The following is a 26,750-nucleotide window of genomic DNA, read 5'->3' as shown; positions in this document are numbered from 1 at the left end:
GGGAGATACCCACTAAGTCTGGTGCAGGTACAAGAAGGCCCGGCTCTTTCTGGATCAGATTGAAGTCTCGGATCCATTAATACGAGCAGTGCGAGTAGTAGTGCAATGAATAGTAGTTGGAAGCAGGCAGCTTAATAAGGGAATTTTTTCGGGATATATCTATACATATAGCACTGAAATGCAGGTTGCTGATCTATTGGTTCCATTTTTTTTCTGCTTAAATGTCGGGCCACTGGAAGGATTTCAACGTCCATATTTGTGCCATCATCCTAGATCAAATCATCAGTTTCATTTCCACGTCGAATAGGTTGCATGCAGGTGCCATTCTGTTGGATCCATTTGCGTACCTGTGCACTGGGTTGCAAATTAATGTCTTTGACAAAATAGTGCCACCCGTGCGAGTTCCTAGTCAAGCAAATCCAAATGCTCCTCGTGTGCGAGTTCCAAATCAAACCCTGCGAGCCGACATATGCTATTATTTTCTCTGAGGATACAAATCTAGATGGTTGATAGATGCGGATGCAAACAAACGCCCGACATGGACGATTCCGACCTTCGCTTGCTACGTGGATGGAGGATATAACATGCTTCCAATCATCAGTACGACGATAGGATGGACTCTAACGCTGAGCGACAAAATACCGAAGACAGGTGCGCGAGACGACGGTATGAGGTGGATTGGCGTCCAAGATCCAATGCTATCCGAATCCTATGCGAGAACGCGTGGTCCCTTGGGCAACGCAAGCCCACACGTCTCGCCTCGCCGCCAACAAGGTTCTTTTCCCGGACATTCATCAGGATATTATTCATCCTTGGGGGTCATATCAAAGATAGAGGAGCCCGATTCTTGAATCCATCATGAGCACAAGAAATTAATTTGCTTGCTTTACAGATCAATTTTTTTCTGAACTACAGCAATGAGGATTGGATTTGTCTATGAAAGCGTTGCAGCCTCACCAGATTTCCAATGGTACAACCAGAGGTAAAAAAGATAGGTTGTTTTCAAAATAAATTTAAGGTACTGGTTTGAGAAAAGGAAGCAAAAGGAGAAAAAAAGAAAAACACGACTAAAGGGAAGAAACACGAGGCCACCAGAGAACTCATGGCACATGTAGAAGATTGGAGAGGTAGAGAATATGAGCTATTTGGAGATGTAATATCTTGTTGAAAATTAGCATAACAAGATTTAGACTAAGATCCTGTTTGGTAAAGTTACTGGCAGTAGAGTTTTCCAAAGTAGAGCTTTTTGAAGCCAAACTGAAAAAGTATTATGGAATTTTAGTATGTATTTGATAAACAAACTGAAAAAAGTACTTTTGGTATGACAAAAATAGTCATAAATGACATTGTATAGTATTATACAACAGAGCATAATAAAATATAATATATAAATATATAATATAGTATAATATTATTGTAATATAATATAATATTATTATTATAATATATTAATATAATATTGTACACTATAGCATAAAATATAATATAATTTAATATTATATAACATAATGTATCAATATATTATGATATAATAAAATATTATATTATATTTATATTATAATACAATAATAAAGATATAAAATATTATAATTATTATTATTATTATATATTAATATTTTATTAATATGATTTTTTAGAAACTAATTTTTAAGTTTTTTGTTTTTTTGGGCTCCTACAAATTTCTGTAATATAAAAGGACATTTTCTATAATTAAAATATTTTATCATAGGTATTTAGTATAAAAAAAAATTATAAATCAAAACAGCTTTCCAACGCATGCCAAAATTGCTTTTTCAAAAAGCTCCATTTTGGAATTTCTTCCAAGAAGTTGTTTTAGCTTTCTGATAAAGCTAAAATAGCTTTCTGATTTTTCACCAAATACTTCTATTTCATTGGAAAATACTTTTAGAGGATCAGAAAGTACTTTCTCATCCACCAAAAACTGAGCCTAAATACATTATGGTTTTCATATTCGGGTAGGTACAGGAGGAAGTCGTCCCCTCGGTCTTCTCTTATTCTAAAGAGGCCAACCGTTGCCCGTCAAATAAGCAACTCCCCATGCTTGAGTCATTCCACGCGAATTCTGGCTGCTGACTTCGTTCCACCCAGCATCCTTTCTAAGCTTTCAAATGTTTCATGTTTACATACTCGAAGGAAAGCGTAATCATCTATTAAATACCTCCCAACACAAGCACAGCTGTCCATCTTGCATCAATCATTGGCTTCAGACGTGCTAAATGCTAATGCCTGATCAAAAGACTTCATGCCGACAAACAGATTTATAGTATCATGAAATTTTGATATTTGGAAAGAGGATAGAATCTCTCAGCACCCCAGGGGTTTCATTTTTATATTATGATATTATACCAGTTGTTAAAGACCATTTGGAATTCCCCCACCATGCGCTTGTGTGTTTTTGATTATTTTTTGGACAGCATATATGGGTAGGTATCCAAAACACCCCTTTCATGCTTTCCCAACAGTTAGTTCTACTAAACTCACTGCCTCACATTCCATGAAACTAATTTAGTTCTACTAAACTCACTGCCTCACATTCCATGAAACTAATACTCTTGCTAAGCAGGAACCAGCCAATACAGATCCCTTGTGAGTTGTGATTGGTGGCAACTCTGTTAAATTCCTGCCTACTTGACCAAGCATTCCTTTCCCACATCTACTGCCTGAGATTCAGCCTGAAGCAGCAGGACCACCCATTTGAGATTCATTCAAAACTCCTACTTACCACCTCAAGCTTTCTTTGTTTTATCTGAGATGTTGCATCCGATATACAGCATCGCAGCCCATAAAGCCATTATCACTACATAAGGAGAAAAGTGAGATGTTAAAAGATAATTCCTCAGTTCTCCCATAAGATACCTTTTCTTTGGCTGAGCTTTTCCTTTACATCACATGAGAGGTTCGTGAAGAAGACATACAAGAGAGAGAAAAGGAACAGATATGATGAAAAAGACACCATTATCACCCACGTAGCTACAACCATATTCACAGAAAATGAATATGAGAGTTCTGAATAAAGGAGAGACATTTTAATATCAAAGAAACACATAGGCAAAGAGTATTCGATTCCTCTAGAAAGGAAACGGACTTTCCCTCTTCATCTCCAATTACAGAACGACTCAGCAGGCTTTGAAACAAGCAAACAAAAAAAAACATGCTTGAACTACTGCATCTATAGAACATATCCTCAGAAGAGGGTCCTCCCATGAGGTCCCTCGCTGACATCTGGGGTGTACAAAAATAGCCAGCAAACATGAAGGGAGCTGTACAACAGAAAGGAGAAGGGGAGAAAGATTTCATAAACTATTATCTCATCTCCCAGCTGCGACGAGGGCCTTGTCCTCAGAATCTTGGGTGACTCTTGAGGCTGAAGACACTGAAAGTTTTGGGCTAACAGGAACTTTCTCTGCAGCCTCATCTGGTGTGAGAGCAGGAACTGGTTTTCTTGTGTAATTGAAGGAGAGATCCTTGTTTGCAGCCAGAGCCACAAGCTCCGATTCCTCCAGCCCCTTTGTTGGCCCAAGGCTGCATCTTTCTGTGGTGTGTTTGGCCAATGCATCTTTAAATTTCTTAATCTGCATTACAGGGAGAAGAGAATATTTCAAAACCAATTACCAAAACACATGCAAACAACTAGAGAGAGAGAGAGAGAGAGTTAACAAACAGCACATGATTTATTCAGAAACATTTTAAGATAACAAAACAAAAACATATGAGACATCAAACCCTCTTCCTATATTCATAAACGCTTTTCCACTAAAACAAACAAAAAATGACATGAAAAATTAAATATTCAGAAGCTCTACTGATAATTCAAACAAAGTGGCACTATGTAAAACCAATAGAGTCCTGACATAAAATCCTGACATAAAATCAATGACTAGTTATTAAAGCTCTAGTTCAATGTTTAGAGAAACACGCAAGATATCCACAGAACAGGCTTGGCTCTCCTGCAAATCATCACAAGGAACGAGAGGAACAAAAATTTAGAAAGAGATGAAGAAAGGGTAGGAACATACAGTTGCATTGGTGCAGCTGAAGCTACAAAGGCGACCGTGTGCTCCCCGGTAAAACCTAAAAAAGGGGAGAACGTGGACATGCAAGCTATAACACATGGACTTGTGCTTCTCATAGTTTACTTGGAGGAAGATAACATCTGGGTTCATCTCCGCAAACTGGCAAATCTGCAGATAAATAAAACGACAGAAGATTCTAAGATACCTCAACCTTCAAGATTGATAAACCATGATTTTTTTTGGAAAATATAAAAAACTTGAAATTTGAAATTAAAAATGAAGAAGAATGAGGATATTCGTATCCATTTGATTCAAAAGGAACATTTTTTCTCTTTAAAAAACATACCTTTGGATGGAGGGCTTTGCAACCTCCACAGCCAGGGGAGAAGAAATCTACGATAACAAGCTTGTCTCCTCCGTCCAATAAGGAGTCAACAAGATCCTGGGCCGATTCAATTTCCTTCATGTTGGGCTGTAGACCCTTCTCCCACCATTTCAAAGATTTGCCAAGGCAGAGGCTCATCTGCAGTTCGAAAAAGAAAGAAAGAAAAAAATTAAAGAAAATCACCAGCAAACCTCTGAAAAAAAAAATAGAAATCACAAATTTTCTGGCTGGTCAAGGTCATGAATAAATAAGGGGCAACCCAAGAAAATTCATGTCAACGACCTAACAAATAGAAAAACCCAGGCCTTGAAAGTTTTTTTTTCCCAAAAAAATTCCTTCTCTAATCAATCACCTAAAAATCATATGCGTACAATTCTTTTGAAATAAATTGGGACTACCCATCAAAAACCACATATGAATCTAAAAATAAAAAATTGAATGAACAAAAGACGTTCAAAATGTCTTCTTTCTCTATAAATCACCAAGAAAATCCCGTAAAGATACAACTTTTTTAGAAAGAAATTGAACGGCAAAGGTGGGAAAACAACGCAATCTTGTCTTACTTTTAAATATAAAAAAAATCAATATGCGTAACGGATCGAAAAGATAATAGACAGGAAAACAACACAATAAAGATCGGATTTTGAAGTCGCTACATACCTGTACACGGGAAGAGCTAGCATTTCCCTTGACGGGCTTCCCTCTCCGAGTCCCAATAACAAATCTCCCCCCGTAAAAACCGTTATTCTGAGAAGAATACCTCAGAGGCCCGATCGGCCGAAAGGATGAGAGAGGAAACCCAGCAAAAGAAGGGCTCCTCTTCTGGCAAGAAAGGGCCACGGAACGCTGCCCGCACGGCGAGAACACAGCACTCATGCCCAAAACCTCCGCCATGGATTCCAAAGATCGAAGCTTTCTTCCAATTAGATCAAATAAATCGAGAACCAGAGAGAGATTGATGGAAAAAAAAATGGTTGATGATAGCGTTTTCGAGAAGAAAACCGAGAGGGCGGAAAGGGGCAAGGGAATAAAGGCGAAGGGAAGAACACCTGTTCCAACAAGAGGATAAGACCGTTTTATCCTTTCCGTTCCGTTTGCCTCTGTCTTATATTGAATCATGGCCGTCGACGGGACGCGGTTTCTTATTGAACGGTGGATAGAAATGAAGCTTGGATAATTGGATTCGATGACACGTTTGGGTCCGCGCCTTCGCGCGTTTGCCCGCCGCTGAAAAGTGGATAAATGCTGTGGATAAAAGCAACTGAACTGCCACGTAAGCAATTAGAGACTACGAAATCACACCCAGATTGACACCCACGCTATGAAGGACAGATGAATAAAAATATAATTAGTATAATTAATTTCTATGTTTTGGTTAGCTCTACTTCTTTTGGGTAATTAGTATAAATTAGGATCAATGGCGGAAGAAAGGGCCTCTTATGAATCTGGCCTTTTTTTTTTTCTCTCCTCCCATACATAAATCTTATTCAAAATTTCATTTCAAAATAAACACTTGCCTTGGGCTATTGTAGGTTTAGCAAGATATTAAACCTATCAAAATAGGAAAGCTTTTAAGATTTTCGTAGATTAATTGAAAAAATTAGCCCTTTCATAGCAATAACTTCAGCGATTATTTCTTATAGATGGAAGTATGCATGGAAAAGAAAAAAAAACAAAAAAAGAATTTCTACTTAGCGCCAAAGAGGTTGGAGGAGTTGATGTTTTATTTTCTTTATTTGTTTAATTATAGATATCGCTATGATATTAGTAGAGTTTTATCTCAAAGCATACAAAGACCTTCCTACATAAGTTGCATGAGCATGCCAGTTTCTCTAAATCACTTTGGTTATGTGCTATATTTTTTCACTCTTTCCTTCTTTGTTTGTGCAGAGGCTAACTTTTTTTTTTTTTATGTTTAGGGGAAAAATATAGCACTTCTATTGGAGGAGAATCTTCTTGTTAGTTAACCTTTTGCTTCTTTTTTTCATTTTTTTTTTTTTTTATGTGTACACCTATTTCTTAGATAAATAAATAAATTTTTGAGGATTTTCTTGGGAAAAATCATGTGTATAGTTTATTTGAGATCTTTTATAGAATGCTTGGTTTCTTTTTCTACGTGCCTTATCAGTGAGTTTGGTAATTCATACATGGACAGAAAATAAAAATATATAAAATAAATCTAAAATGGTTTTTAAATCATACATGTGTACACAAAAATAAACCCTTAGAAAAGTTTTAGTTGTTAATGATTAGAATTGATTAATAAGACACATATCGTAATTATTTTTTGATTTGTTAATATTATGTTGGCCCTTCTGAGAAAGATTTCTGGTTTGGTTCCCGGTTGGTTACAGTAAGTGGATGATTGTGATCATCTCTTTGCTCCTTTTTGTTTATGTTGATGGAGTTAAAATCTTGTTGATTTATTTAAGGATATGGAGATTGTGATTTTACATGAGTCTTGTCAAGATTATTGTAGCCGTCCCGGGACTCCTGCAAATCCACAGACGGCAAAAATATTGGAGTTGAACTTTAAAAACGAGAGAAGAGAGAGAGAAATTTTAGACCTTATTTTTTCATTAAAAAATTCAAAAAAATATTTATTTATCTATTTGAAAATAAAATGAATTGTTTTTATTTTTATTTGGTAGGATAGGTGCAAAAAAAAGTTTCCAATTACCCATTCCATCTAAAGTTGCAATTAGCAACAGACCAAGATACAAGCAATACAAGAATTTGTTTATCATCCCACCATGTAGCAAATCAGTCAACCAAAACTTAGTCTCCGCAAAGCTGAAACGAGGGCTATCATGAAAATTAGTAAGAATTTTATTTCAGTTATGTTGATATTGTTCTTGGATAGTAACTAGCCTTCCAGAGTTGGATTCATGTCATATATCATACTATTCAAAAGGTCCAGATCTAGGAACAACATAAGGATTCAGTCCTTCTAGAATTCTAGTTGCTCAGGCATCTGTCAAACTCTTTTTTTTTTTTTCAGAGCAAGAAATATTTTTTTTTTCTTTTTGAGAAAAATTGTATTGAAATATTGAAAGAAAAAGGGAGTTCATGACTATTTTTTTGCAAGGGAATTAGTTCATTAGGTAATACAGCCCTAGCTGGGTATTAGCAGTACAATGATTCCACTTCTCCTTTCTCCATTCAACAATGTCACTTTTTTTTATACATCTAAAACTGCATACCAAATAAGCCTTGGTGCAAGAATCTCCATGAGGCACCAGTTTCTGATGGCATGACCTTTGCTGCTATAGACAAGGCAAGGGCAGGAACTTGATTCTGCACAGCATCGGCCCTTGCTTTTAACCCCTGATTATGCTGAGACCTAGTCCCACCCATCCCGAAAAGAAGAATACTAAATCTACATGAAGCCTTTTGAATATGGCATGGTGTCTTCAAAGACCCATTGATCTTATTTCTTGATGATAAAAGATTTGCACTCACCAACAAGATCTGATAGTCTTGTAGTCTTCAGCCAATTCAGCAGCTAGATTCATTCATAGATTCTCAATATTCCTCATTTGGAAGAACAAAGCTATTAAATGAGACACACCACAGTTTCCAACCTAATTTCTCAATATTGCTAATATGAAAACATCACTTCACATTTTTGGGCGCCCCTGTGACTGTCCATCCATTGGTGAAAGACACCAATTAAGAGAAGCAAGGAGAAACCACTTGTCATGAAATGTGGAAATATTTATATAAATTTTTAGCTACCCAGAGAACAATTGAAGATCCATCTTTCATCATGTGAAAGTTACACTTTAAACATCAGGTATGGACAAGCAATCAATAGACAAAAGATGAACTTCTAATACTGAGAAAGAAATTGCAACAATCTTTTTTCTTTACAGCAACTGCCAATTATGCCACTAGATGCAACTGATTGCTCAGAAGCCATTTTCTCTGAGAAAGCAACCGTGTAAGGTATCAAAGACATGACATGATCTACTATGTGATTAATTGTGAATCCATAAATCCACAGACATCAAATAACCTTCCTCCATATCTAATATCTACATCAGAGAAAGACAACAAATACTTGAGTCCAGTGAAACCATTTCATTTGTATAAGTATACACACATAAATGCACACAGAGGTTCCATTTAAGTTGTATACCTGCAAGGGATGTTGCATCAATTTGCTGAGAATTCCATCCACCTCGCTCCCCATACTTTTGGTAGATAATGTATCGGTGTTGCCAATCACTCACTGGTGGCATGAAGTATGTCTCCACATGGGCCCGACTCTTCTTCCATTGCTTTAAAAATAAAAAAGAAGTCATCACACGTTCTCTACTTTTCTTTATGGTTGAAGGTTTCTGACAAGCCCCCTGTTACAATCAAGATTATAACTCTTGCTGTCTTTACTACAAAACTAGGCCTAGTTCATCACCACAGATGTCATTGCCAGCCAATTATGAAGACTCAAGTTTAACAATTAGAAAGCTAGCTTAGTCTCTAACACAATGATACTAAGTAGATTAAGAATTCTTAGTGCATGTATTTTGCAACATGGACTGTCTAATAACATCAAAGCTAAAAAAAATATACCAGTTTAAGAAAGTTCAAATAATCACTCCAAAAGTCAAGCGAATAAAAACAGAATAATTGCACTAGTTAATCTTACTTGAATAAGCAACTTAGCATGCCAATTCGGGGATTTTGTAGCAAAAAGTTTTCATCATGTTCTAGATATATCTATGAGAACATCATCTTACAAATTGTGCCATATATCAAGTTTTTTCAAAGAGGAATATATGTAGACATTATCGCTTTGTTTAACAGAGATTGAAAATGGATTTATGAACTAGAAAGAACCAACAACACAAATCTTGCTATATACCAATTTTGGTATCAAAATTTGTTATGCCATTGCTATTCATTTGTAGCAACTCTTTTCAATGTTCCCCACTCACTTGGCATTCTTGAAGTTCTGCAGTATATTATCATATACAGCAGAGAAGATCAGGCCGCAAGTGGATAGATCTGGAACATTAATATGAAATGTCAATATCCTTACGATGGATGGAAGAAGAAAAAGTAGATGGCTAAAAGAGAGGTTAAAACTTTAGATTACCTTAATCAATAAAGATATTTGGGACATGGGAGATGTTTAGCCCATCCCTCCTCAACAAGGAGCTGCAGCAGCTAACGATTATCTCTTTAAGTGTGGTGAGCTGTTCCAGCCCCTGAGGCAATGTTGTCAGGTTGGGGCAGCGTGAGATCTCTAATGTTTCCAATGATGTAAGGTCTCCCAGCCATTCTGGCAGTTTGGCCAGATTGGTACAGGCCAGTATCTTCAGTGATCGAAGTGAAGTAAGGTGTTCCATACTCTCTGGCAAACTAATCAGCTCAACACATGATTCAATTGTCAAGTCCTCAAGTCTGGTATGGTATTGCAGCCCCTTCCACTCATCAGATGATATGCCACAGTTGTTAATCCACAGTCTCCTAAGAAGTGAAGATGATGATGCTGAGGATGATGGCCCCGTTTGCCATCTCAATGACAACATCTCGCTGTTATTGCACACCCACAGGTCCACAATGGATGCCGGGAGACATGGCTTTGGTTTCAGATTTGGACATCCAGATGCTGTCACAGTTTTAAGAGAAGTGAACATGAATACTTCACGTCTTCCCCCATCATTATCCACCATCACTGCAGTTGGCCACTCCTCTAGGTCAGGAATATTCTCAAAATGGAGTTCCTTCAGTGAAGGGTATGGAGTCAATCTGAGGCCACTAACATAAGATTCAGTGTCCATGTACCTGAGTCTGCTCATGCACCTTAGCTCAAGAGACTGAAGAGCTGGTAGCCGCCCAAGTGGTGGAAGACAGTCACATATATGAATATTGCATAGTGTTAAGTGGACCAGATTTGGGAGCCATGATTCTATCTTGTTCATCATCCAGCTAGAAAACCTTGTGCCCATGTAACCATCTATGTTCAAGACCTCCAAATTCTGAGGGGGTAGAAGACTCTCCAGTAACGCCTCCACCTCCTCTGAATGATAACCCTTCCATGACAAGGTTAGAGACCGCAGGTTCTTCTTCTCCCTTAACTTTGCTTTCTGGGCATCTGCTACTGGATTCTTTGCCTTTATGGGACACTGGATTCGTAGGTCTCCACTGAGAAGGTTTAGGTGTTCTAGCTCTGCAATTCTGCTATATCTGCCACTGCCTTCCTCATTCATGATGAATAAGGGCAATGTCTGGAGGTTAGTCAAGCACCCTATCCCTCGCGGCATGCCTCTCAATGACCAACATTTGTCATTCCTCAAGTGTCTAAGATTAGTCAAGTTTAACAAGCCATCAGGTAGCTCTCTTAGATTTTCACACCCAACTAGGTTGAGTGTCTCTAACTTTGTGAAGTTGGTTAGAGATTTTGGTAATTGCTGAAGTCCCCAACACTGAAATAGGTTCAAAGTCCGCAAGTTTTGGAGGCAGCTAACAGATTCAGGTATTGTCTCAAGTATAATATTCCATGATAGGTTCAAGGCCTGCAAGTTCACCAGGTTGGACATAGATTCTGGCAATATCCTAATATCAATATATTGTGATAGGTCCAGAACCTGCAAGTTTTGTAGCATGCCTACAGATTCAGGTAATCTCTCTATATCACTACAATGCGATAGGTTCAAAGTCTGCAATCTTCCAATGTTGCCTATAGATTCTGGTAGGGCCTGAAGATGACTACATCCAGACAGATTTAACTCCAGTAAGTTTGAAAGCCTGCCCAAAGATTCAGGTAGTCTCTCAAGAAAACTACATTGAGACAAGTTCAAGGATTGCAAATTTTTGAGGCTGCAAATAGAATCAGGTAGCATGGAAAGGTTATAGCATCCTTCTAGGTTCAATGTTTGCAAGCTTTCTAGGTTACCAAGAGATTCAGGTAAAGACTTGAGATAAGGACATAGTGATAGGTTCAAAGTCTGCAAGTTCTGAAGCCATCCAATAGAATTGGGCAATGTCTGAAATTTACAAGCTGTTAGGTCCAGAACCTGCAAGTTATCAAGCCTGCCTATGAATTCAGGAAGCATCTGAAGATAAGAACACTCAGATAGGTATAGACACTGCAAGTTATGAAGGATGCTCATAGACTCAGGCAGGGTTTCAATACAGGTTGCTGACATGTCCAGATACCTTAGAAGTTTCATTTTCTTAATCGAATCAGATGGCTCTTTCATCTCGTTGCCATGTAAATCTAGAGCACGTAGATACTTAGTTGAGGACAAGGGCTTTGCATACAGAGGAGAATGCCTTAGATGGAGTGCACGTACTTTATTTAATATCCGATTTGGAATTTCGGGCCTCCCCTTGTATCCTGTCAGTGATGCATAGCGGCAAGCTTCAGATATACCAGTTGTCCGTTCCTCGAGCACTACAACTTCATCTCCTGCAACTGACTGTGCAAGGTCATGTACTAAGTGATGCATCCTGTACTTTGTCCTTCCAAGATTCTCATCTCCCTCCACTTCTTGAAGAAAAGACATCCACAATAAATGGTTGAAATACTCATTTCCTTTATCCCCCAGGGGCCAGCTTTGTCCATCTCTTGACTGGATGAAGCCAAGAGCAATCCATTGCTGGATCAGTTTTTCCTTGTCAATCTCATAGTGTTTTGGGAATATGGAGCAATAAGCAAAGCACTGCTTCAGAGGAGATGGCATCTGAGTATAACTCAATCTTAGAGATGGCAATATTGTATCTTCTTGCTCCAATTTCCAAATTTCACTATTTTTCACAGCTAACCATGCATCTTCTGTTCGTTTGAACCGCATCAAGCTCCCCAGAGCGTTCGCTGCTAACGGCACACCTCCACATTTCTTGACAATCTCCATTCCAATTTTCACGAAGCTTGGATACTTCTCCTCTTCCCCCTTCTCGAATGCCTTCCGCTTGAACAGCTCCCAACAGTCATCATTCGATAAACCCTTCAAATAGAAAGGTTCGACAGTCTTCATTATCATGGCAACTTTTTTGCTGCGTGTGGTCACTATGATTTTACTTCCCCTCTTGCCATCTTTTAGCAGAAGTTTCAATTTCTCCCATTCATCTTGATTCTCGTTCCAACAATCATCTAGAACCAATAAATACCGCCTCTCGGTGAACACTCTTGCAAGGCAACTGGCTATGGATTCCAAGTTGTTTGTATCACACTTCTCCTTAGTGGCATCCAGTATAGGTTGTACAATTGTTTTCAAATTGAAATCAGTGGATACACAGATCCAAATCCGGGGCTCAAAAATCTCACTACCAGCCCTCCAATCATTGAACACCAATTGAGCAAGAGTCGTCTTCCCCAAACCCCCCATGCCGACTATGGGGATGACCGACACATCCTCCTCAGTTGTCGTGTCCAACAACAATTTCATGATCTTCTCTTTATCACGATCTCTTCCGACGGTTTTAGACTCATCAACCATGGAAAATGTATCACGCTTCTCAATCTCCGGCCATCGCTCTGGAGCAGTCAGATGGAATTTATTCCTCTCCTCCACAACCTTATCTAACCTTTCTCTAAGAGATTTCGTCTTATGAACCATCATGCAGCCAAATGTAAGTGGATTGGCGTGGGAGAAGAAGCGGCATACCATTTTGACCTTCTTTCGCTGCGCGGAATCCGTGTCGAATTCATCCAGTAAATCGTCGACATCATAAGCAGCATCCTTGAGCTTCTTGAGCCAACCACGCAGAGCTTCATCCTTGTCACAACGCTCCTCGGCATCTTGAAGCACGGCTTGAATCGCCGTCAGGGTGCTCCTCAGATCCTCCAAGTCGTCTTTCAAGCGCCGCAACAGTCCAAACTCTTCCGAGATCCGGGAGCCCAACTTCCCGATAACTGCTGTCACGATGTCGGAAGCTATCGTTGCCCCCGCCATGACCACCAGCTCCCCTCGTCAACGCCAAGGTGCTCTGCCGGCAATTCTTGCTCTGAAGCTGGGGTTTCCACTTGCGCTTTGGGATTAACAGTCAGCGTCCACATTTTGTCGTGAAAACAATATAGCGGCTACGGGAGGGCGGAGAACATCAGGTTGACCGCAGTGGGTGCGGAGCTACGGTCTACGGACAGCCTGTAACTATGTTTTGTATGGGATAGGTGCTGGGACCAACAGTTTTTTTTCTGGAGAATAACTCCCCAATAGCGATTAGCTGGATCCAAAGAATAGACAGATACAAAAATAGCTACCCATTAAAATATCTGACATTCGTAGATTGATGCAAAAGTTGACCTTCTACCAAATAGCATATATATATATATATATATATATCAAAAGATGAATAGTGCAGCAAACTGGATCGCCCGGTATTCTAAAAAGATCATTTGGATAAGCTTATCTTGCATTCCACACTCATTATATTGTTTACTTTCATTTGATCAGGCAGATTGTACTCACGACATGCAATGTCGATTTGATCAAATATATATACACCGGCCACATTATTTGAATAGTAAATTTGCACTCTCTTTTTTTTATTATTATTATTATTTATGAGTTTGTTGAATAATTAGACTGAAAATTCTATGATATACTTTAGAGGACCGATCCGAATATGATAAGAACCTTAGAAGACTCGCGCCACCCCTAGATATTTGTAGATATTTTTTTATCAACGTTTACATGAGCCAACAAAAAATCTTGCACATACAGAACCATAAAACAAAATAAACTGAATTACCTGCAATGAAAGCAGACATGGGAACTTCAAGCAACGGCATATATATATATATATATATATATATATATATATGAATCTAATAAAAAAGGCAGGAACTTTGTTGGATATTTCATAAAAGAGAAGAAAAAAAAAGATTGAAATATGCCCAACAATTTCTAAACAGCGGTGGTAAAGATTGAACCAGAAAAACTGGAATTTAGTAAAATACCTGGAGCAATGTATAACTGCAAAAATCTTGATGGATTTCCCAGAGCCCATTTGGGATTCAAAATAAGCTTGTTAAATTTGCCAAAAATCTATATAAAAAGAAAATAAAATATTCCAAAATTAAAAGAAGATAGATGCATCAGGGAATAATAGATGCACTTGTTAAAGAAGAGAGGAAAGACAACAAGATTGATACAGTTTACAGCTGAGATGGAAAACAAAACTTGCAAATCCAACATGAAGAAGGAAGAAAAATAAACCAGAAAAGAACGAGTAAATTTAGAGAATAGAAGTGCAAGGAACAAAGAGGATGAAATGGAGGGGGGAACGAAAGAAGATAGGCAGGAAAAAATGAAGACAGGATTTGCATATGTATGCTTGGCAGCACCTCAAGCAGTTCAAACTACCCAGATTCCTGCCCAAGTCTAGAATATTGAAGTTAGGGGATAGCAAGAGGATAAGGAGCTTTAGCTAGTTGCATCGAATTGGCCACATAACGACATGACCATAATCCTATTGAGAACCAAGCGCAGGTCTAGCAACTCATATCTTCACTGGCCCATCCACCAGCAATACATTCCTCTCCAAATGCATTTCAGGCATAAATTCAGCGTACAACATTACATTTTATGAGAATATGGAACACAATGAGAGCCCATCTCATCTTTATTAGCAGACCAATTTGTAACATATCCCTCTCACAAAGGATAACACATATTGTGTATTATATTCACATACAACGAGGCATGCAAGAAGTGGAATAGATAGGTCCTAGTAGAAGCATAGGCTGTAAAATCGAAACTAGTCAGGCATTTGGTGGGTCAAATGCATGGTTCTCAGAGGTAGTACAGGCAGATGCCACAAGGCACTGTTGTAAACAAGGTCTTCTGGTAAGCCTGGTGGCAAATGGCTTCGATGCAAGTTGCTTCATACATGAATCAGCATCAGACTTTGTCCACTCGTAATCTCATTCTACTGGCATTAAAAACAAGCATAAAAAATTGATGATGATGGTGAAGATGGTGAAAATTATTTTAATGAAAAAATTTAAGAAGAAAGAATGCAGCCTTCTAACCTTCAGCAGCTATATGATCACTGAATTTATGAAATGAGTTTCATGTGTAAAAGTAGGTCCACCAGATTCCCAGTGTTTTCAAAGTGTTCTTACACAGCTGATTGCTTGTCCTGCCATGCATGTCATAAGAAAAACTAGTACAAGAAAGGGATTAAGATCATCCCACGGGCTCAAACTGATCAAGGTCTTAAAAACTGAGTTGGCAATAAGCTCGAATAATTGAAATTCAAAACCTATAAAAGCAGACAACTAACCAGGCTCACAACATGGCTGCTTTGGTTTACAGTGAATTCACTTTAGTTGGCTTTGCTAGCAGAAGGATTGCGGCCAAACTGGATAATCATTGGTTTACCTTTGAACACATATCCATTAACTAAATTCTGCAAAAAGTGTATAATCTGGAATTGAGTAGAAAGCCTACATATTCAATGTGGAAATGTAATAAGGGCTAGAAACAAATTCTAACAGTGCATCTGTGATCTCTACAATCTCTGAAGAAACACCAATCCCAGTGAGTCCATAAGAACTAAAAAGTTCCTTGAGCTTCCTCGAAGTATAATTCATAGTTTATTCTAGACAAAATTACACTGCAGTCTGGCACTGAAACCACCAGAAAGTAGACACCAATAGTGACAACAAAGGTACATTTCAAGTTACTTTGCGATTTGAGTAGTACTTGCAGGTGTGACATCATAATGTAAATGATGTATTATGCATATACATAAGCAATATGAAATTTGTCAAAAATATTATGAACCGGCATTCACATTGTAGTTAACATACGCACCAGTGCATGCTGAGCAAGATCTATTGAAGGAAATGTCACAAAAGCTTGACCCCTCATGCGTCCCTCCTGTTATACAAAGATTAAATTGAATAATACGAATAAGATAATTGATTGCTAACTAGTTAAGGTTGCTGCATTCTAATAATATTCCCGGATTGCTCCAGCATAATCTTCTACTACTGTTATGAATATTTTGTAATCTCATTATAGGACGAGGTCAATAATAAGGAACAAATGGTGAGAACTCCTTTTGAGCAGACTTGTGCCAGCTCATCCAAATAAAATTACGCATTGTAATCGAATGCTAAATAGGTAAGGTATTCCCAACAAGTAACAGATTCTTCTAGATGATACTTAAGTAAACTTGTCAGTTATGTAAGCTGCTGATCAATATCTTCAAGGATGAACAATTCGCATGCCACTAAACCTAATCATGTAGCTACTCAAACTGTTCGAATCATTTTGGTTCAATGTGTAGGTTAAGTCTGATTGGCCATTGGTATTATTAAAAACCCTGACAGACCTCTCATCTTTCTCCTCCCATGGTTCCACCTCTTCAGCCTCCTCCAACCACTGTAAGATTATGACCATCTAGTCTTGCCTCCTCGGCTTCTTCACCCTCTCCCCTCTCCCTCGCCCTCTAGGGGCATCATGTCTCTCCACTAGACTGTGGCCCCAACATTATCTCCACTATCACAAACCCTAGATCCAAATCCTCTGCTATGGCTGCCATCATGGCCATTGACAAATTCATTTCCAGCATGAAGGTCATCTATCCAGTCCTTAGCCAAACTGTGATATTCACCACTTGTCCTTTATCTCTTCAACCATCACTGAGGATGAAGGGTTGAGAGAGCCGAGGCACTGGAGTGTATAAGGGATTCTCCTACAGTCAAATCTAGGGTCAAACCACCCTTATAGATCTGTTATCAGTAAGGAATGGTGAGAGGAAAAACAATGATTTGCAAATATGTTAAAAGGCATGGGCAAACGAAAGGTGGTCATGATGAGGAAAATGGAAATAAAGAACCACAGCAGGGGAAATGGAAGATTTGATTGATTGCAATAACTACCAGTCGAATCGATGACCTATGACCTGCCACCAAAATGGGCTAGTTTCCGAGCCAAGTTTTGAAACACTGATGGCCCTTTTTTATTATTTTATCCAGGTATCCATTAGATCATCTGGGCAGTCTTTCATCCGGGTACTTCAAATATTATAAGATAATCAAGTCGACATCAGGACCTATTCATATATGGGCCCATATTAATGTTATTGCACTACATGAGGCCCAGGAATGTCCTGATGGTTGATTGCAAAGCTTGTCAAAATATTCTAATTATTTCAGCAAACAAGAGTTCACTGGGCTCATAAGACTGGGGGAAAAGCCAATTGAAATATCCAACCGCCACCAAAAAGATGAGCTGATATAAATTTATTATTGGAACAAATATTGGGTGTGCTATGGTTTTAACCTCGGAAATTGATCTGGTCTGGACTTCAAAACCTAGGTGCATAGTTAAGTTTGTGAATTGGTACGGCACAATCTAACCTACATACAACTTGTTACCATGTCCGTTATTTGCATCTTAGGATTTCCCGACTCATTTGAGACACAAAGCATTAGGCAATTTGTTCCTATAACTCTTCACACATTTCCTTAAACTTTATACCATCTAGAATACTGATCAACCATAAGGCTGCATGATCTTACCACAGTGTTCACTTGTTAAAGGAGAAAGTTATATTGTTGATTCTCATCCATGCCCTTCTGAAGAGTCATCACATGTGGGGCCATCCCAACTAGTTCAGATCAAGGTCAACCGAACCCAATGCGAGCTTTATGGTAATCGCTTCCTCTCTCTCATTCTCATTTGGACTGGAGTGTCTGACAACAAATTGGCAAGAGGATCTTCCCCTAGGCCAAAGCCTACATTTTTCATACCTAGGTAACAGCAATTGAGGATGAACAATGCATTGATGAGCACCTAACACAAAAGAAATCAAAACTTTAACCACCTTGGAGCCAGCTTCTGCATTTTGATATATTGGTTATCTGCAGAACTGCTATAATTGAGTTATTGTTAAGGATCTTAATTTTCAAACTCTAGTTTTACATCAATTTCCAACTCATGTTTTCTAAATCACCAAATTATCTTTAAGAAATGTGGAATATTCAACAGTGGAGCCTCTATTATATGCAAACATGCAACATCAATATCATTAAGGCTGCCAATGACTTCAAATAAATATTTTGGATACATAAAAAATATAACTAAAACATTTCCACTTGACTCCATGCATGGCTTCTAGGTCAGTGTGCATGCTACGTCACCATGTTAACAATACAAGGTCTCCTAGCAAGAAAAAACAATAAGGTCATGTATAGTAATATTAATGCCCTGAAGGCATGAAACAGGTCACTTAAAGTTTAAATATCCAAAGCCTCTTCTTCAAGGGGATCATGTTTCAAGATTTTCAGCACACAGTTTGAGAACAACTATCAGAGAAGTCAGTCCTAAACTCGCCATCTTCAACAACAAAAGAAATATAAGTGAACAACAGAAAATATTGACATGTAGTTCAAGGAAGTTTGGCTGAACAAGAAGAAGAAGATATAAAATATTAGAGTTTGTCTCACAAACTGAACTATTTCACATCCATAAGTCGATCGAATTCTAGAGGAGCTGGAAAACTGAAAAAGAAAAAAAAAATGGAAAGAAAGAAGGAAGAGACTAAATGACACAACTAATAGAGACAAGATTTTGTAAATATTAAGAAGAATAAATGTAACTAAGAAAGAAAAAATAAATAAGATATCATATATCCACGAATAACAAGACATCAGTGAAAATACGTAACCTGCATTAACTTGATATTCAGACCAACTCTAGCACTCTCCACACTTCCAAAAAGTGACCCTGCAACAGCAAGATATTATTAGAAAAATAGCTCGAAACATAATCAACCAAGATTTATATATAGATAATACAAGAGAATAGAAGAAATGTGAAGAAGCTTAAATACTCAAAATATCACTCTTAATGATTTCACTTGCTTCAACATGTTTGGCATCTTACCAAATATGAAGTAAAAGTCGTCAACCACAACATCTTTTGCCAAGTTCTTGATGTACAAGACAATAGCAGGGTTTCCTGGAGCATAGTTCTGCAAAATAGAAGCATTTTATTGGTTACATCCAAAGAGAGATGCTATTAAATTACAATTTGAATCCATCCACTAGATTTTTCCTTTTAACAGTAAATCAATCAGATCATCCAAGCAACAAGTTTCCAGATATTAACTCATATGCTCAACTTAGTTATTTGAAATCGATAAAAATGATAAGTTTCCAGAACAACAAAGAGCATGAACTTTCTGCAGAAACATTGTGGCAACAAAGAATCAGAAGATATTGACTTAATGAAATCACAACAATGAAATAATTTATCAATGATAAATATCAAAAGTCCACTAAATTCTATCTTTCTAAAGATTTTGCTTATGTTTTATGTTAATTATTCATGCATGGATGCTTCTCTACCAGGTAAAAGTCAAAAGTTTAGACTAAATTCAAGGTCATCCACATATCGATGTTTCTACTTTTATGCCCTGCCAATACTGTTGCAAATAAAGAACCATGTCTAACACGTATGTAAGGATCCTAACAATGTAGAAGCAATCATTAGAAAACAAATGTATCTGCAGAAAAAGCCATCCGATATTTATAATGTATTAGCTGTCTAAAATTTTCTTATGATTGCACTGAGTCAGGTAGTAACAAAGGCATTGTCTACATATCTTCCAATTTTCAAATGGATCAAATAACAGTAAGTTTATAAAAGAATAACAGCGTACAGACCTTCACATAGACATTGTGAAACAAAGAATCAGGTGATATTGATATCATGAAAGCACAAGCAACGCTATGAATAACTTAACAAGGATAAAGATAGAAATGCACAATAATAGTACATGAATCCATAATGATTTAAAGACCCTTATAATGATAAGTGTAAGATGAGAAATCATCCGCTGATTCTGACCAATGGTTAAGAGTAAGGTACCAAGGTCAATTCGATTATGTTTTGTGCAGACCTCAATGATCAGTGACAAGTGATAAGGAAGGAGGGATGATCAAAATCCCCTTTCGGTGGAAAGCATCAAGCACAATGATCAGACTTCGTGAACATAATCACAAACAAATGTAGGCAGACAACAAGAACGACTACAGACAGAGATATACATACATTATGCATATCTTTGTTTTTATGATATGTATTCAGCATTAGAGGCACAAAGGGATATATACATTATGCGTATACACATTGTGATGTGTATTTGTATCATAATGATACAGCACATATACCGAAATAATGGAGGTCCTAATACCTTAAACATAGGAAGAGATAATATTTCCTCAGGAGGCAATTTCCCACTCTCTATTTCTTGTGGTGTTGCATATGCTTTTTGTTCCCTATTCTCTTTAACTGGATCTGGTTCTTTCATGTCGCCATCATCATCTGTAGTTCCTTTTTGCATTGACTTGGGGACAATTTTTATCTGAAGACAGATTGAAACACTGTATCATGTACAGCAAAGTTCTAACTATTTTAAGCAGATGTAGGATGACAATGAATGAAAAACCTGTAGCACTGTGTTTTTCTTTTTTATCACTGGAACCTCCTTTGGAACCAAGGTTGCAGGTTTCAACCCAACAGCTTCATGTGCCACACCTTTATCAACGGCAGGGCCTACAATGGCTTCTCTTTTAGCACGCTTTCGACTCCAAGCATCGTCAGCATCTTCCTGACAATATCAAAGTGCAATTACAGTATGATGGAAGAACCATAAAATAAAGGTCAACCAAGGCATTAAAGAGTAAGGCAGTACTTCTGAGGACTCCAACTCAGACTCATCACTGGATAGACCAGCCAAATGAGGCTCTGTTGTAGCAGGAGGTGGTGGAGGAGGAGGAAGAGGGGGAGCAGGCACCGGAGGCGGGAGGGGTGGTGTTGGCAATGCCATTCGAAATGGAGCTGGAATGTTCATTTTGTTCATCAAATGTAAAACCTGCCAAGGTAATGAACAACTTAAATCCAAATGAATAAATTAAGCATGTACTATAGTAGTCTATAAAATTATATCATTGTTTATTAAAGTTTGATAAAAACAGGGGAATCAGCAATCAGATACTCTCATACAGAGAAATAGAATATGACCTGTGTATAGAATCGAGGGACAGCAATAAGGGCATTGACAATATTGGTCAGTATATTTCCGTCAGGCGGTGGATACTCATACCTGCACATCATGCATGCCACCAGCTGCATATAGTTAACACCATAATAGAACATATACAGGATACAGCTTTCAAATTAAATGCAGATTCAGGGAGGGCAAAAAAAAAAAAAAAGACTGGTAACTTTTGATTGTTGTTTATGACATCACAAACTTAATCCAGGCTTGTAAGGAAAGAGGGCACTGGAAGCCAATACTAAACAATAGGCCTGGAAGATTTTAAATCAAATTCATGTTCAGAAATATAATGGCAGGTGCACTAGTTAAAAATGGAGCTTAAAAGCATCATTTTGTCAGGCTATGCTTTCTCAGATGTAGGTTATTTTTCCTCTTTTTGACATAATCACATACTGGAATGAGCATATATCCAATCCTTACAGATTAAACCTACTGTTAACCATCATCAGACTAAAATAAATAAAGTGAGCTTTTTTCAGCAAAATAATAGCAATATAAAATAAATAACCAAAACTTTTTACAATATTATAACATACTCAAGATGTGGAGGAAATGGATAGTCAACACCAAGCCTGGCAGCAATTGGTTCACCACCAGGTACTGTTTTCTTCAGGTTTGTTGAAGAGTCCAACAGAGGCACAGGTGCACCAGATGAACCCTTCACTGGTTGTTCTTCACTCTGTTGATTTGTGTTCTTCAAATTCAACTTTCCAGCTCTCTCTACTGTTAAAACTTTTCCAAGAAATCTCAACCTGAAGATGACCATCAAATTAGAATACAAGAGCAAGGAGCAATCCAAAATAAACAGTTGCAAACACATAAGAAATAAATAAAAAAATAAGCATCTAGTGCATTGAAAAGCTTGATAGGCTATAGTTGATTAACATATTCAAATAAGTACTTCATCCAGTCATCAACCATGAATCATAAGAGAAAAATCACAAGCCAGCTAAGGCCCTCAGTTTTGTAAACCTATTAATCAAAAAAAGCGAATGAGTTAAATGGAGTCCAGGCTAGACAAATACCTGTTCAATTGTGATTGTGCTTGAGCAGCCAATATTTCATCCTTGAAATCCACGAAGGCACAATTCCTCATCCTGAAAACAGTGAAGAAGGATAGTAAAGTCCAGAGCAAGAAGAAGGATGGATGTATGACCACAAAAAATTGCAAACACAAGAATACATTAAGATTACTTCGTAGCTTCACAGCATGGTACTAGATCTAACAATGGCTTTCTTAAGAAGTTAGTTAGCCAAATCAGGTCCCAGTTCAAGAGAGTAAATTGAGTATTGCGAAAAATATAAAAGTGGGACAACCTAGAAAACATATAAGTACAAAAAGGTATAATACATTATAATGCAATAATGCTTAGAGAAGACATAATAGAATAAATATTTGTTTTTTTTTTTAGTTGAGTCTTTTAGGAACATATGACATGCATACTTGGCTTCTAATAAAATGGTAGGAGTCGTGTTGGCATCATGTCATATACTTTAATCAATTAAGAAATATTTAACAGATTGAGCTAGGGTTGATTGAAACAAGATATGTTAACAATAAATTATGCTTAAGCATAAAAGAAGACAGGAAAATCAAGAAGCGGAGGTGATCAGGTAGTAAGATTCTGAAGTCATTGATATACATTGTGCAAAAGTTACTGCCAACAGAATAGGTTTCTTATCTACCTATTTCCATGACACATAAAGTAACAAAGTGATAAGCTTATCAATTTGCTCATCATAACTAAAGATCATGCATAAAAGAAAATATACTTCAAGTCGGTGCGTACTTAACAGCTATTTTTAATTGAGATTCCAGTTTGAGTAGCTGAAATAAAACATAGATGCACATTCAGAAGAAAGGAGAAAAAATAAAACAAGCCATTGGCAGGTAACTGAAGTAAGAACATCAAAATACGTGCAATAACAAAAAAATATTTGAAATAACGAGGAACAAGGCAAAATGATGTATTATCAAATTATTTGATGCAAACAAAATGATGCATCTCTATGTTGTTGTTCTTATTTTTGTTATCCTATGTAACAACTAATAAGGCATCTCAATAAGAGCAAGCAACATCACAGATAATCGATATATGGTTTAACATTTTACCCTAAAGATACATTTCCATAGCTTATCATTAACTAAATTATGAAGGTTATAAAATAAAAAGGCACAAAAAACACTGGGCTAACAGAAACTAATGATAACAGGTGCTCATTTTCCGTTCTATGCACAAGTGGGCTGCATCTATTCTTTTTTCATTTTTATTTTAGAAATATCGTTTTAGATCCTGAAGTTCACCAAACTGGATGGAATATTATTTGGATTATATATTGGTAAGTCGACCACCTCAAGTTTTTCATTAGAACATAAAACATAGTGCATCCAGCAGTTTGGTGGAAATGGTAGCGTAGTCAAGACTCAAAGTGTTGCTGCATATTGTATGAGGTAGCATCACTAGAATCATCTAGTGGCATCACCACATAATACAAACTCATTTATCTTCAAGGTCGTGTATCAATATGTATTGACCTACTATGTACCACTACTGCTCCATATTCTAGTGTACTGATTCATACCTTGAACAATACATATTAACACATGTTGTACAACAACTGATCTTCACTAAAATGCATTAAATTACTAGATTTAATCTATTACCATTAAAAAAAGGAATATATAATACAAAGAAATTGATCAAAAAAGGGTTGACGAAGTGATACAAAAAGAACTCTTTTCTTTGTTAGTCCTCTCTATAAGAGGAGAGCATATGAAAAATGTAAGTGCAAAATCAGTTTTCCTTGTTATCAAGATTTCTGAGTAGATTCTTGGTTTTAGTTTTTATCTATCTAGTATTATGTATTTTATTTGATCTTCTAAGATCAAACACACTAATACAAGCAGACTTATCGTACGGTGTATTCATACAAATCAAATCAATATGCTTATTATTGGAATATTCAAGCATAAAATTGAGATCAAATTTCGGCCAAGTGTTCATACAAACACATACCAAATAAACATATAATGAAGTTGACCAATTATTTCGGCCACTCTAGGTTAGAGTTCCATTCTATTACTGACGAATATAAATCCTTTGCCACTTTGCTTCACTTTTTATGTCAACTAAACAATGTTCCAGATCATCTCAAACTGCAATCAGCTCTTCTACCATACTCATGCTCTTTTCCTGAACCCCTCAACCACTCACCTTCATCTCCCTCCCATTGATCCGAAGACTATTCATTTCCAAAAATCAATGAGAAAAGCATTTTCTTTGTCTTCCAAAGTGTCATCATTCTAATATTTACAGTTAATTAAAGCAATATGGTTCAAATGATGAAAAATCTAAACCCACATAAGCTAATCAACATGCTCCGCTAGCATATAAGTGTCAAAATTCAATCTTTTCATTTTTCTTAAAAGCTTTAGATTCTTTTTTAAATATATATTTTTCATAAAAATAGCAAAGCTCGAAATTCGTTTTGAGATATATAATTTTCGTATAAAACACTTTCACTGGTATTATAGCTTTTCAAGAATATTTTAATTTCGTCAACAATCTTTTGTTTTCATCAGAATTAAGACTAATTCCATATATTTTATTAGCCAGAACATGCATTGGGACGAGCAATTACCCCTTCTCAGTCAACACCAATATCATCTGCAAATAATGCAGACCGAAGGTCTCCAAATGAATATCAGCAAGTTATGCATCTTTCAGCTCCCTTATATTAAGCTTTAGCATAAGCCTATGGCCATCAAGAACTCCCTACTCTCTTCATATCCAATCCTTACATTTGTTTCTATTGTCTCATAGATGTCATTCTTTTGTGCAAAACTTCCATGCTCAATTTTGGTTTCATCATTCCTCTAGACTTCTACAGCAACTTCTTTAGTAAGAAAAGCGATGATTGGCCACATAAACCCAGATTAGCTTTCAGACTCTTATTAGTGATTCTAATATGTGCGCCTCTCTGCTTCACTGTCTTCAGAGATGGACCGAAAGTGTGTTTGGTGTGATTATATAGAACTCATAAAAAACCACCGAGCCCGCAGAATGATATTAGAGACGCAAGGATGAGAAATTTTCATGCGTCGCTGGGTGCCCAACACTACACTTTCCAACGAGACTTCAACAAAAAATAACACTTTCCAACAACAGAAACCAAAGGCCATCCCCTTTCAATGATTTGTGGCCACAGAACTGAATCTTTTCAGCAGTTTAAATCCCAAAAGAAAAGGGGAAGGATTTATCCTTTTTTCAAAAGGTTGGGTTCCTCAAATGTCGAGCAACAGCTCGTTCTTTTCTGACGAAGGTGACGCTACCAAACAAATCCGCAATCAAATCATCCACTCTGAACCACAGGCTTCTAAAATCTTCCGCAGTTAGACGTTTTTATGATCAAAATGCATTACCAAGCATCGCAAGAGATAACAACTGTCCGCAAAGCAGGCATGAAATCAAGGGTTTTAGGCATCTTTTTCGAGACAGGCCAAGAATTCCAAAGAGACAATCACGTGCATATAAATGAAAAAAAGGAGAAAGGGGACGGCGTGGGTTACTTTCCACCGGCGCAGGGGCGGACGGAGGAAGCGCCATAGTGGGAGAAGAGGCGAGAGAGCATCTCCTGAGGTATCGCTTCCGGAAGATGCCGAACAAGAAGGGTCGCCGCAGCCGCCGCCCCGGCGCCCGCCGGTGCCTCCTCCGCATTGAACATTGAGTGCTGCTGCGGTGCAGTCGCCGGCGGCCGAAAGAGGGCATCTTGCGGCGGAAAAGAGGGAGGGACGCTCGCCATCGGAACCTCTCTTCTTCTCCTTCTACCACCAGTAGCAGAGCCCTAACGCCGGTTCCTGATTTTTTTTTATTATTACTATTTGGTTATACATCGCCAACAAAAAGAGCGGAGATTTGTGCCGCGTGGGAATACCGCTGGTGATATTATAAAGCCCGCGCCTCCAGCGGCTGACGGAACCATCGGGTTAGCGGATCATGTCGCGAAGGCCTGATGCAGCGCTGGCCTTTCGATCCTCATCAAGATCCGTGCAAAACAAGCTTTCTTAAAAAAAGGACTAATAATTGTATATTTTTACGTGTATCTTGGTGTAGATCCAAGCGTCCGTATCGGGGCACTGGGGTTTCTCGAGTTCGCACGGGCCCAACCTACTTCTATTGTTGGTTCGACGCCTCCTCCCTCTAATCTCTTAAGACCAATTTTGATGATGCAATTTCCACTAGAATTGGCTTCATGATGCCGGATGCTTTTGCTAGGCCGAAATTTTTGCCTCCGTG

General features: G+C 37.7%; 3 protein-coding genes across 9 annotated transcripts; all 3 read right to left on the bottom strand.

Moving 5' to 3' along the window:
* Positions 1 to 3,028: 3,028 nt before the first annotated feature.
* LOC103702209 (thioredoxin-like 1-2, chloroplastic) lies at positions 3,029 to 5,471 on the bottom strand. The gene is made up of 4 exons (XM_008784543.5): positions 5,080 to 5,471; positions 4,381 to 4,557; positions 4,038 to 4,202; positions 3,029 to 3,593 (listed from the first exon to the last, which is right to left on the bottom strand). Exons 1-4 carry the CDS (start codon positions 5,311 to 5,313, stop codon positions 3,330 to 3,332), a joined length of 840 nt encoding a protein of 279 aa, XP_008782765.2. The 5' UTR covers positions 5,314 to 5,471; the 3' UTR covers positions 3,029 to 3,329.
* A 2,647-nt stretch (positions 5,472 to 8,118) lies between these two features.
* Positions 8,119 to 13,594, bottom strand: LOC103699737 (uncharacterized). Of its 4 annotated transcripts, none has more exons than XR_015967848.1 (3): positions 9,521 to 13,594; positions 8,561 to 8,774; positions 8,119 to 8,456 (listed from the first exon to the last, which is right to left on the bottom strand). XR_015967848.1 is itself a non-coding variant. In XM_088702569.1 (2 exons), the coding sequence occupies exon 1, from the start codon at positions 13,323 to 13,325 to the stop codon at positions 9,522 to 9,524; it is 3,804 nt and encodes a 1,267-aa protein (XP_088558695.1). In that variant the 5' UTR covers positions 13,326 to 13,451; the 3' UTR covers positions 8,119 to 8,774; position 9,521. The 4 variants fall into 4 exon arrangements, 1 of the variants encoding a protein (XP_088558695.1); XR_015967849.1 differs by having other exon boundaries at positions 8,561 to 8,702; positions 9,521 to 13,451; XR_015967850.1 differs by lacking the exon at positions 8,119 to 8,456 and adding an exon at positions 9,360 to 9,429 and having other exon boundaries at positions 8,637 to 8,774; positions 9,521 to 13,451.
* A 1,362-nt stretch (positions 13,595 to 14,956) lies between these two features.
* Positions 14,957 to 26,423, bottom strand: LOC103702208 (RNA-binding (RRM/RBD/RNP motifs) family protein). 4 transcript variants are annotated; one of them, XM_039124421.2, is made up of 13 exons: positions 26,024 to 26,423; positions 22,479 to 22,550; positions 21,990 to 22,205; positions 21,417 to 21,498; positions 21,088 to 21,267; positions 20,842 to 21,003; positions 20,587 to 20,757; positions 19,275 to 19,362; positions 19,057 to 19,115; positions 16,194 to 16,259; positions 15,661 to 15,786; positions 15,407 to 15,540; positions 14,957 to 15,306 (listed from the first exon to the last, which is right to left on the bottom strand). In XM_039124421.2, the coding sequence occupies exons 1-11, from the start codon at positions 26,254 to 26,256 to the stop codon at positions 15,703 to 15,705; spliced, it is 1,413 nt and encodes a 470-aa protein (XP_038980349.2). In that variant the 5' UTR covers positions 26,257 to 26,423; the 3' UTR covers positions 14,957 to 15,306; positions 15,407 to 15,540; positions 15,661 to 15,702. The 4 variants fall into 4 exon arrangements, with proteins under 4 accessions (XP_038980349.2, XP_038980351.2, XP_038980348.2 ...); XM_039124423.2 differs by having other exon boundaries at positions 14,957 to 15,303; XM_039124420.2 differs by having other exon boundaries at positions 15,407 to 15,516.
* Positions 26,424 to 26,750: the final 327 nt, after the last annotated feature.

This window comes from Phoenix dactylifera, chromosome 8 (assembly GCF_051530095.1).
Source record: "Phoenix dactylifera cultivar Ajwa chromosome 8, Ajwa_hap1_PhDact_Kaust_v1.1, whole genome shotgun sequence".
Taxonomy (NCBI): Eukaryota; Viridiplantae; Streptophyta; class Magnoliopsida; order Arecales; family Arecaceae; genus Phoenix; species Phoenix dactylifera.
This window is presented reverse-complemented; position numbering and strand designations above follow the sequence as displayed.

Coding starts and splice junctions, on each gene's coding strand:
- LOC103702209 (XM_008784543.5), bottom strand. CDS start 5,313: ATGGCGGAGGTTTTGGGCATGAGTGCTGTGTTCTCGCCGTGCGGGCAG. Junction 4,558..5,079: donor CTAGCTCTTCCCGTGTACAG/GTATGTAGCGAC, acceptor TTCGAACTGCAG/ATGAGCCTCTGCCTTGGCAA. Junction 4,203..4,380: donor GCAAAGCCCTCCATCCAAAG/GTATGTTTTTTA, acceptor ATTTATCTGCAG/ATTTGCCAGTTTGCGGAGAT.
- LOC103699737 (XM_088702569.1), bottom strand. CDS start 13,325: ATGGCGGGGGCAACGATAGCTTCCGACATCGTGACAGCAGTTATCGGG.
- LOC103702208 (XM_039124421.2), bottom strand. CDS start 26,256: ATGGCGAGCGTCCCTCCCTCTTTTCCGCCGCAAGATGCCCTCTTTCGG. Junction 22,551..26,023: donor CGCCCCTGCGCCGGTGGAAA/GTAACCCACGCC, acceptor CACTGTTTTCAG/GATGAGGAATTGTGCCTTCG. Junction 21,499..21,989: donor CCATTTCCTCCACATCTTGA/GTATGTTATAAT, acceptor CATGATGTGCAG/GTATGAGTATCCACCGCCTG.